The following is an 11,959-nucleotide window of genomic DNA, read 5'->3' as shown; positions in this document are numbered from 1 at the left end:
GATATCAAGGGGCACAAATATAAAAGTGGGTGAAAAGTTAAAATCGAGGCAAAGCTGTCTCTGAGAATAAAAACTTGATGAACTTTAATAAGTCACTAAATGCAACTGTTGAATACGGATGAGCAGAGGAAAATATCTTTTTGTGTGTACACTTTCAATATAAAAATGCGGTTTCTAAGACCAATATCAGTATTTTAGAGGAAGAACTGGGGGCATAAAGCAAGGTAGCTGTAGACATTTACCAATTCTAAGAGGGTGATGAAAAATCTCCCTGCCCCCAAATTTCTCCCCCACTTACCACCAGACCTTGGCTTAAAATGTCTTCCAATACGGTCTCTAATGAGCTCGAGAGCAAAGGGGAGGAGCATTATTTTAGAATTGAAACACACAGTTTCTCAGAATATTAGAAAAGTAGTTTCTAGATTTATAGAGATTACAGGCTAGACAAGATCATAGAGAACATTTAGTTCCTGCTTTCTCCTAATACATACATTTTACAGATGTGACAGTTGGATACTCCAGGCAATAAGTTACTGGCTCATCACCTAGCAAATTAATGGTGTAAAAATGTGGGTTTCTAACTCTCTGTCTAGAGGTTTTCTTTTATGCTACTGAGCACTCACTGCCAGTACTGTTAAGGGTAAGAGAAGGGTCTCATTTCACTGGGGGATGAGTCCCAGGACTAGGGGCTGCTGCATGAGGGCTGGGTGGGTCACAGAATGAAGGTGTAAGGAGTGGGGCATTCTAGACTTGTGCCTGGACACGGAAGTTTGCTATTTTGCCTAATATTGGCTTAAATGATAAGGGAAGTTTACTGCCATTAATATATCATCGTATAGTATGCTCTTCTACTGGATATAGTTAACTGGCAGGTAAACCATATTGCCAGTGAGATGCCATGCCCTGATACCAGCTTAATGGTAGGGGTTACGGTTTACCCACAAGGCAAAAGAACGCTGGACATTTTTATAGTCATTTACATATTTAGAGATTGTTCTGGGTTTCATGAGGAGCAGTTGTTACTCTGATATGGAGCTGAAGCGTCTCAATTTTGCATCCAGCTAATGTGTATTTGTGGATACCATACTAAGCAGAACAAGAAGTAATCTCTACTACCTAATATTGGCCTCGAGTGACCTAAGGTAGTTTTCAACGCTTTCATTTCATTTGGAAGTGAACCTGTCCCTTTGAAAATATTATTATTGATCCTTAATTTTCCCCAATGATTTTTGAGAATTTTAGTTGGGCTTTGAATATATCTAAAAATAAAATGAGTGAAATTTCTTCTGATGGGATCCAAAACTATCGCTTTCTTTTTCCTAATAATTACAAGCCATCAGGTTTTCATTTGGTTATGAATTTTATTTTTGAAGTTGGCTTTGTTCTATGCTATGTTACCTCCTGACATTTAATGTTGTTGGGATTTACTGGATTTCCGGGAAAAGTATAATTAAAAAATATTATCAAACATCATTAATTAGGTATCAAAACGAAGTCATCATATTGCTTCTCACTGAATTACAATCGAAGAATTCAAGTTAATTTGCCTATTTTATCATAACAATATGCTATTCCAACAGTTTCAAAGCTAAAACCCTCAGCGGACAGAGGGCAATTAGAAAAAAATCCTCACTTGAGAAGAAAATCCAGGATATTTGTTTAACTGGATGAACAGTAATATACATAATGTGCTAACATTTCTTAGCAAATAGATTTCTATAAACAAGCTGCTTCCAAAAATACTTTATGAGCCCGTCGTTAACTCTCAGAGATGTTGTTTTAGGTTGGAAACCTCAGTGATCCATCTCGCAAAGCACGGCTGGAATTAAGAGACCCCTGAAAATCACTCAATGAGAAGGACTGAAAAGGGTCCAGTAAAGTCATGACCCTTTAAAGGTGTTGGTTTACAGAGTGTGAAGTGGGCAATTCACCAGCTGCACCCAGGAAGCAGCGTTGCAAATGCCTCTGGCCAGGAATCAGAGAACATGTCATTTTAAAGGACTGCTGGACACTGCCACCACTGCAGACCCACAGTTTGTTTGGTCTAACTTCAGTGATAAGGAAAAACCCCTTTAATTTGGAATATAGTTAAGTATTTCAACAGAAGATTATTACAATGAAAAGCAATTAATTACACTCTGTTGTTTTTTGTTTTTCGGACCATTTTTTAGGGGTCCAACCTCAAGGACAAATGCACCTAACTATGCTCAAAACGTGAGGTGCAAAATCTTAAGCAAAGGCCGTGCATTCAGAGTGCTGGAGTTCCCCGTCGTCAGGCGTGGACGTGGAGAGGAAAGTGCTACTACTTTCTTATGAGGCTCACACAGCAGAATTTATTACATAGACAGTTATCTTAGCTGAAAGGGTTAAACAAGCAATTACAGGGCAAGAGCAAATGAACTGGGTGTCAAGATTTTTAGGATTTTTGTTCATGCTATTATCAACAATCTCTTTTCTTAACAATATCACTTAACTACTTCTCTGCTTCAGTTTCTCTATATAATGGATGTACTTGCTTTAATTCCCATGTTCCCAAAGAAGTGATGGTGGAAAGATATGTTGTAAACATTTTTTAAGGTCTTTGATTTCCCTAGAAAAATAGACTTTTGAAAAAATGCCCAGAGAAAATGTTTAGAAACTCAGTAATACCAGATCACAAATCTCTAAATTTTGACTGCTTTAAAAAATAGCTGTTTTAAGGTGAAACATGTTAGTGCATTGTGTGTGCAGATATATTATGTATATATCTTTACTCTGATTACAAAGCGAAAAACAAAAATACCGAGCTAAGGAAGTTTGGGTCTCAGTATTTAGTGAGATATGCATGCTATAATTAAATAAACCATTTCTCTTAATTTGTAGATTATTTTTTTTGTCTCCTCTGCTTTGAATGAAACTCTTATGCATCTGTTCTGCAGGAGTAGTAGCAGACCTGCTTGAAGTCTAAATCCATGACACCCTTCCTAGAACAGTGGTAACCTGATCAAAACAGTTATCAAGCAGAAATGCTGTTTTCTGATAAACTGGGCCAAATTCAGTCTCTTTCTAAGAATGAACGAACACACACACAGACACTTACACACACATACACACGCATGCACGCACACCCCTATATTCAGAGCTGAGAGTTTTCTCCTACCCCCAACTAATAAAATCAGGAGGCTGCAATGGGGCTGAGCGGCACACAGTTTGATGTCCTCAGCAGGATGCGGGGAGTCAGAAGTGGCGCTGTAAATCAACACTGTGTTAAGTGTGGCCTGAGTCTCAGAGATTTCCCTTTGATGCAAGTTCAGTATATTAATGGGAAAAGCATTCACTTTTATTTGTCTGTACTGTCTGCGACAGCAAGGCTGCCTCATTTAGCCTGGGCCAACATGAAAATACACAGAGAAGCAATCTGTTGCAAATTAGCACAGCTCCCCTTTCATTTACTAGCTAGTAATTGGAAAGGGTTAAGAAAGTGTAACTTATCAGGCCAGGAGAGTGTATCTGCTTGTGTGGACAGCAAGCCTCCCCTGAATTTCCCTCTGAGCCCCGAGGCAGCAGTCCTTCCTCGATGTCCACTTGGTTGGAAGGACAATATTGACACGTGTGAACGTGTACACTTTGCTAGGTTTGAGGAGGCAGTTTCCTGGAGTCCTGAAGGGGGTCTTCACAACGCAATAAGAATCTTACCTTTCTTTAGATATGTTCTTACTCTCCCGTTTCCAAATCGTCTTGAAGTCACTGCAGAACTCGTACCACACCATAAATACGTAGCTGGGTGTGATCTCCTTCTCGCCAGACTTGGGCTTCATCCCAAAATACCCCACTGTCGTTTCAAAACTGCAACAGGCGGGGGACAAAAACATCCAGGGAGTTAGAGGGTGAGAAACCGTCAACGCCAAAACCCATCAGGCTGAGGAGAGGGAACACTGGGGGCAGTTTCCCACATGTCCATTCTTTAACCCAGGAGCCCTGCCTCAGAGTTACTGTGGCTTATCTCAAACCCCAGGAAATCTATTTTCTCAAACCCATTTTCCAAGAAATTCAACTTGACAGGGGATATTCCTGGGTGTATCTTAGCTGCATAAAATGTAGCATGTATTATTCCAGAGGGTATGTAGGTGAAACCGTTTGAGATTGTTCTTCATCTCAAATCCATGTCATGTACCTGCTCCTCATTTGAAGTTTAATGATTACATGGAACACTGATGGCATTCAGTTCTGTAGCATAAGCAGTGGTCAGTTAGAGAGCCCATTGGGAATAATTAATCTGTTGAGTGTTTTCTGGAAAATTGAGACTGTTCTATCCTTATTCTGGCATCCACTGGCTTTCTAATCTGGGGCCAATCACTCAGCATCGAACTCTGAAGTTTTTCAAGGGTAAAATAAGAGACCTACCCTCTATGATCTTTAAGGAGGCTGCATTTTAAAGCTTTATATGGTATAAGTATACAAGCCACCAATGTACAAAAACATATAATTGAGGGTATAGCAAGATTTGGAGTAAAAACCCATCTTTGGTCTTGAGAAATGCTCTCCAATCTGGTCCAGGTTTTGCAAAGTAGACTCCCAGCTATCACTAAGAACCTCCTGACCTACCCCATGGAGGCTCACTGTGCACCAGACTCCCTGGGCCTCCCAAGCAGCCCTTCTTGGAGCCACCAGCTTTGCAGCAATTTATAGCTCTGCACTCAATCTTCCTCCCCACCACCCCCACCCACCCCAAGCCTCACAAGCTCATTTGCCATGAGCAAGAACCATTAAATAAATGGCCCCCTTTTCTAGGGTGTTAGAAACTAATCAAAGCAGGAATGGCTGGCCAGGTTTATTACTACTCAATGCTCTATCATCTGTTCAGACGCAGCATTTTTTTGTGGTCATCCTGAATACTGAGCTCTTAATGGAACTCTATTCAATGGTGATTGTAAAACCCTGAAGCCCCGTTACTCTTATGGAGCATACTTTCATCTCGTTCTCAGGTATTGGCCAATATGTATCTCATAAGATTTTATCACATTTCACAGATGAACTGTTAATTGATTCCATGACTATGATTAGACGAGATCCAAGCTGGAGCTGCAGCTCTGAGTCCCATAAATTCTTTGTGCTTCTGTAAATAATAAATCTGTTTTAAATGCAAATTAAAACTACTGGTCAGGGAATTTTGGTTCTCAGTTATTAAAAGACTCGAAGTGTATAAGTGGAGAAAGGCAATAACTGCAGTAATTTCTTAAAGGACCCTCTTATAATTCCAAACATATATATTCTGGAGCAAAACCAGTAATGGAAGAGAGCAGCGATGTCCACTTTCATCCAGACAAACACCCAATTCTGTGGCAGGCAAAATACTGATAACACCAAATGTACACTCTAAGGGATATACTTTTATTTTATTCAAAATGAATACTACATGGATTGCAGCATTGAAATACGTAAGCAGAGAGTAATGTGGTCTGTAGGAACAGGTCATGGATTTCTTACAGAGTCCCAGGGCTTTAGAATTGGAACGCACTTACGTGTTGACACATCCAATGTTCTCATTTTACAGATGAGAAAACAGAGACTTGGAAAGACTGAATGTTCCTGTTCACTGGAACAGTGTGGCCTACAACTCGGGTTCCCTGATTCTCAGTGAAATGCTTTTTCGCTCTACCCATCTACTGCTCTTGCTTGCTGACACAGGCATTCAAGAAATAAAACAGTTATTCTTCTTTTCCTGCATCTACTTTAGACACAGTTACCCCCTGAATCATACACAACATGTGTCACCCCCAACAGAGGACATCGGTGTTGTTTTTTCCCTTATGCTCACCTTCTATATAGAAACATATTTATTTATGCATTAACAGAGATGAGAAAGTCTTTGCCTTTTAGTCTTCAGGGGAACAAATGATCCTCCTACTTTCTAGCAAGACATAGTGAAGAGCACAGAAGCGCTAGTTATTGTGCTTCTTGGATCGCCCCAGATCACCCTGACACCGCTGGCCTTATTTGGAGCCTAGACTGTGAGACCAAGATGTCGCACATACCGGTGCAGTTTCAGAGAATGACAGCATTGTTTGGCGGGTTATCACAGAGCTTGAGAAAAGCATGTCATCATCCTGCAGACCGCTAACCATGTACTCTTACCACCTCTCCCTCTGGGGAGTTGTGAGGTCCTGCTTGCTAACCCTAAAGAGGGTGAAAACTAAAGGAAAGACAGAAATTCAGCATTTTTTTCCCATATGTGTTTTGGAAACTAAGAAAGCAAGGAAACCTGTTCAGAAAAAGCAAAGTAAACAGAATCCCAGAGGATGGCCTTGCTTTGAACACTCTGCAACTGTGACAGAGAAGAAGTTGCTCTGAGAATGTGCCTTACTTGATTTCAGTGTTTTTCCTTTTTTCAAAAAAAAAAAAAAAAAGGCAAAAAGCTGGACTATGAACCTACAACTATCTGATGAAGTCTAGAATACTGTCCTCCCCAAAGTTCTCTTCCTTTCAAATTCAATTTTGACTCTCAGAAGACTGATGATTGAAAACTTCCTGAAATTTGGGCATAAAAATTATCAATATTTAACAGCCGGGAGAATTTTCTCCAGTAAACAAAGAAGCGATCTTGCTTTTTGCAGCTTCTATTTGTCAGCAGATGACTCTAAAATAGCTCTCAACTTTTAAAAGAAGGATTCCTAGTCATATGTTATGTTTCATTAAACTTTTTTACTTCACTCTAAACTATTCCCTGATTCCTTTTCTTCCCACTACAACTCCTTGTCTGATCTGTATTTTTAATTCAGCTAAATATTTTTAAAGTACTGACAACGATTATATCAAAGAGCCCATAGCAAAGTGAATGGCTTTACTTTTACGGTGTTGACATGCCAGAGCGGAACACATCCACTTATTGTTTTACATGCATGCTTTCAGAAACTGCTTAGGAAAAGCAAATATTCCTTAGCCTCAGAGTAAATTGTTTCTCTTGAGAATAAAACATAAGAATTTACTAAATCTCACACGAATATTGCAACACTGACCACCAACCTCCTTAAAGAGTATAACCAAACAACTGTGGTTTCTACATTAAAGATGGGATCGAACATATTTCATGTATGACATGAAAGCTAGACTACCTTCACCACAAAGTCACGGAAAACGCTGACAACCAGAATTTATGACCTCCCTCAGCATGGCTAATGCACAGCAGCAGCTTCGGCCCCTCTAAGGTGGGCCTCCTTTTCCTTAAGCAAGAATCTTGAAGAAGTATTAGAAATTTGACATCTACCCCAGAAATTGACTTTCTGTTTGGCTGATACTTATGTGCCCTTGTTGATGGTCTTTTTTATACATGCTGAATATTTCTATAACGCAGATGTACTTTTACACACTGAAGAAGGGAAGCTGACTATAGGGAAATCTAAAAACATACCACGTGATTGTCTTGATTTTCAAAGATTATCATGCAAGGATGATAATCACCATTCAAGTACATGTCTGCTCTTAAACAAATGCAAGAACTGCCTTAACCTCACTTTCATCTGCATTTTAATTTTATTGGTAATTGTAGTGGAAAGCCGGACGAGATGCTCGTGCCTGTCAAAGCAGAGCAGGCAGCACTATCCATAGGCGTTCAGAACTCTCGGGAGGAAAAGGATTCATTTCTAGAGTTTCTTCATCTATATTTAATGAACTCCTCTCCCTACACATTTGTAAAGCTCATTTTTCCTTATATGCTGTTTCCTGCTGTTATGTATTATTTAATTTTCTAATACTTTTACAATTGGTACTGGCAAAATTGATCCTAGTTCTCTGGGCTGAATGTGAAAATGCCTCAGATACTCCCACTCTCGCTTCTAAGAGGGAGGGTTGGCCAAGTTGATTAACCTGAAAAAAAAAAAACTGAAAAAAAAAAACCAAAACAAAACCAAAATCCCTGTGAGGGACCACAGTCTGTGATTATTGGCTCTAGCAGGTGAGCTGACTGGCTCCACTCTGGTGTCTATTAAGAGAAAGAAAGGCAAGCAAGACGCTTGAAGTAGGCAAGAGGTTGACTATAAGACCTCTGAGGTGTCTTCCAGATTCTGGAAGTGGTGGGTTCCACATGCAGGGGTAAGTCCTTTCTCCCTACAATTTCCTCTAAAATCTGAGGAAAGACATGATAAGTCTCTCAAGTCTTTATAATAACTGGTTTAATCTAGCTATAGTACTAAGAAAGATCGTATTATTTCTGACTTCTATGAAGTGGTTCAAGAGCAGAGTAATGGTGGGGAGGCAAGCAGATTGAAACAGTGTTAAGATGTGTGAGACAGGTAAGTCATTTCTGGATGATCTGCATCTTGAGGAAAAAATATTTCCAACTCCTGTTATAGTGCTTTCATCCCAGCTCTCCATAGACTATTATTGCATGAAAACACGATCTTAACAAATGGGGCCAAAAGGATGGCTAGTCGGACATTATGTTAAGTGAAATAAGCCAATCACAAAAGGAAAAATACTGTGTAATTCCACTTAGACGAGGTAACTAGAGTAGTTAAAGTCACAGAGACAGAAAGCAGATGGTGGTTGCCAGGGGTTGGGGAAGGGGAGAATGTGGGAGTTATGGTTTAATGAGTACAGAGTTACCTTTGGAGAAGACTAAAAAAAGATGGTGGTGATGGTTGCAGGGCAATGTGGAATGTACTTAATAATGATGATGATGATGATGATGATAATAATAATAATAATAATAATAAAAAATAGCTAGTCAAAGAAAGAATTGGACCCAAGTCAGAGCTGCTTACCTTTTCTGTGCATTCTCCAAGTGACTTTCTTCCATTTTATGCTCTTTTTTGGCTGTGAAAGAAAAATAATTATGATTAAAATAGTATTTTCTTTCATCATATGCTTTGTATAATCTTCTAACTTTGATGATATGCATTCATTATCAAACTAAGTCCAAATTCAGGAGTTGGCAGTCCCTACCATTACATCCTAGAGATGGCACTCAATTCGCTACATCTACCACCACTGCTTTATTGATAACGGCTACAGCTGATGGGGGTCAAATAATTTATGTTCTCACTGGGACACTCTTGAGGGTGAAAGGGGATGACATTAATAATTACACATGGAAAAAGGCATAAATCGAAACAGTCCTGTCCAGGTTGGTACATGTGGTCTCCCTGGCTATGGCTGGCCTCTTTGTGAGCCTTGGCATGTGCTCAGCACTAACCCCCTTCCCCCAAACATAATAAACCCAGTACTATTTGCAGCAGATCTGCTCAGATTCAGAGGAATTCATCAGAATCCTTGCACACACTGTATCTATACCCATGGGCCCCTTTGGCAATCTGGGAAGTCTGTGGTCTTCTTTCTCAAAATATGGTTTTGAATGCATTGAAAAAACACTTAAGACTACTAAGAAAGTCAGTGTTACTGAGATACAATTCTGAATTCACAGATTAGGAACCTGCACTCTGTTGAACAACTCAATTAGGAAGTTTCATTTTAAGGTGATTCTTTTACAGATTCTTCTTTCTAATCAGAAGATAATATTGTTGTAAATGATAATACCATTCTTATACTTTAAAAAATGTCTAGAAAATGGCAAGTCATAATCTCTTTGAACCTTAAGACTCCTTTCATCTAAGGCTACAATGACATAAAATGAATGGGAAAAGAAAATCAATCATATCTAGGGCCTATTGTGATATTCCATGAAGGGTATTAGAAGATTTTAAAAGATCACTATTTTATTAAGCCTTGCTCTGCCATATATTACCTGTGTGACTGTGGGCAAATTATTCATGATCAACTGTGTAGTGATTGCTTCATCTGTACTATGAGAATAGCCACAGTGACTGCTATTATACAGCTGTTAGAAAGATTAAGTGAGATAATACATGTAATGTGCTTAGCACACAATACATGCTCAATAAATGACATGTCAGGTATTATCAGTACCCCATCATCATTAACTTCCTCACTGATTTTAAATGTAAATTTTATCTAGTTAATCCTGTGCTCAAAAACTTGCAACAGCTTGCCATGACCCTTGACATTACCTCTAAAGTTTTCACAATGTTCCAGAAGTCCCAGCAGATCTGCTCCCTGGCTCCTCTGTGACATTACCTCCTCTCTCCCAGGTTCATTCTACTCCTGCCTGACTGGCCATCCTGCTGATGCTTGAGCACATTGAGCGCGTGCACTGGGGTCTTTGCACTCGCCTTTCCTCCTCCTTGGGATGCTCTGCCACAGTCATTGCATGACCAGCTCCTTCACTCCATTGGGTCTCAGCCCAAATATCACCTTTTCTGACCTCAATAAATAAAAGGTCACCCCTTGCCACCTCCCCCACCTCCTCATGTTACTTTTTCCCCCATAGCCTTTAATTACCTGACAGACCATTTACTCATTTGTTATTATATAATAATTGAATATAAGCTCCAGGAGAGCAGCAACTTCATCTGGCTTGTGTTCTGTTATGCCTTAAACATAGAAAGTGCCTATATATTAAATATATTATTTTAGCTTAAAAATGTATATACTGAATAAAGATTGCCTAAAAAGAATGATACAAGGCTTCTTAAACATAAAACTTTATATTTAGAATATGATATAGGCTAAAGAAGAGTGTGAGGCTAAAGCTGTACACTATTTTCTCTAAGTCCAATAAATTTCAATGAACAAAAATGATTTCTTTGTATATTAAAATGATTTGGCTTTGATAACTACACCATTTTAGGTCAAGTCATAGTTATGGCCATCTTTTGTGGTATAACACCCCCTTCTCCCCCCGCGCCCCCCGCCATCGTCTTAGCAGGAATCTCTTTGAATTAGTCTGATTCTTAGCCAATCAGATACAGAGAAGTGACCTATGTCTCTTATAGGCTACACCAAGTTCCCCCAAATGTGAAACAAACTAGTGGTTTGTTCTCATTCAGTGATTCTTAATTATGTGCATGGCCAAACAAGAGGAAAATTCTTCTAAGGCATGAGTGATCTTCCTGGAGCACCTTTGTTGTTTTCTGTCACCAGATGGTTTCTGACTGGCTGCTTCCATATGGTGTTAAGTAGACTGTGGTCAAGCTGTCATTGTATATAAATTTAGTGACAAGAAATACCGTTCCCGAACTGAATTAAGCATTACATAAGATTTTGCAATATCTCTATGAATATGGTTATTTGGGGGAGAAAAACAGCATCCAAATGGAAAAAGAGGTATTATTAAGAGGCAATGTATATAGTACAATCTCCGAGGGTTTGAGGGAAAAGAGTCCTCAGGAAAATGAGAAGATCTAGAGATCTCAATTTTTCCTCAGCAAAAGGCCCATGTACAGATAGAAAAGGCAGCCCTCTCCATGGTGTGACCTGGAAGCTCTACCAGCCGTAAATATTTCTCCTGCCATGATGTATGAAATTTCTAACCATGTCATTATACATGCTGCAAGCAAAACAAAAAGACATTACCTAAAAGGAAAATGTTTAAAAACTGGAGTCACATTCTCAAATTCTAATATCAAATAAGGTAATTGCAGGCTAAATCTAAGAATCGTAATATTCTGAAATTTGATCCTTAAATTTTTAGTAGTAGAAGTGACACAGTTTCAGTGTAAGAAAGCCAACAGAGAGCGATAGGGAAATTAGAAGGCCATGCCCCATCTAAGACATTTGCCATTGCTACCAGATCTTTCACCTTTCCCAGAGAAGCTAGGATTTTTAAATAAATGTTTCTAACTTAAAGAAAAAAAGATGTTTCAAATTTTGTCCTATAGGACAAAGAGAACATTCCCATTGGCTATATCTGGCTCTGCAAGCTCTGACTTAAACCTTTAGCAGTTATTGACATAACAACATAGGTGGGTTTGTTCTTTCATTCCATGTGCCAGGTCCCATTCTAGGTGCTTGAGATCCCCCAGGGAAGAAAGCAGTCAAAGGTCCCTACAGAACTTTCATTCTATTTGGAGAAGACAGACAATTAAACCTGAGATAATAAGATCAACTGTGAGTAAGTTTTGATAAA

General features: G+C 39.2%; 1 protein-coding gene across 1 annotated transcript in view; it reads right to left on the bottom strand.

The window, feature by feature from the left end:
• Positions 1-2,899: 2,899 nt before the first annotated feature.
• LOC105288774 (formin-1-like) overlaps positions 2,900-11,959 on the bottom strand; it is a 230,833-nt gene continuing 221,773 nt past the window's right edge. Inside the window, exons 14-16 of the mRNA XM_011355145.2 lie at positions 8,739-8,790; positions 3,676-3,825; positions 2,900-2,963 (exon numbers count right to left, since the gene is read on the bottom strand). Coding sequence (XP_011353447.1) covers positions 2,900-2,963; positions 3,676-3,825; positions 8,739-8,790 — 266 coding nt within the window. The remainder of the gene's footprint in view (positions 2,964-3,675; positions 3,826-8,738; positions 8,791-11,959) is intronic.

Source organism: Pteropus vampyrus, unplaced genomic scaffold, assembly GCF_000151845.1.
Source record: "Pteropus vampyrus isolate Shadow unplaced genomic scaffold, Pvam_2.0 Scaffold19, whole genome shotgun sequence".
Lineage (NCBI taxonomy): Eukaryota > Metazoa > Chordata > Mammalia > Chiroptera > Pteropodidae > Pteropus > Pteropus vampyrus.
Note: the sequence above shows the minus strand (reverse complement) of the source record. Positions and strands in the feature narration are given on the sequence as shown.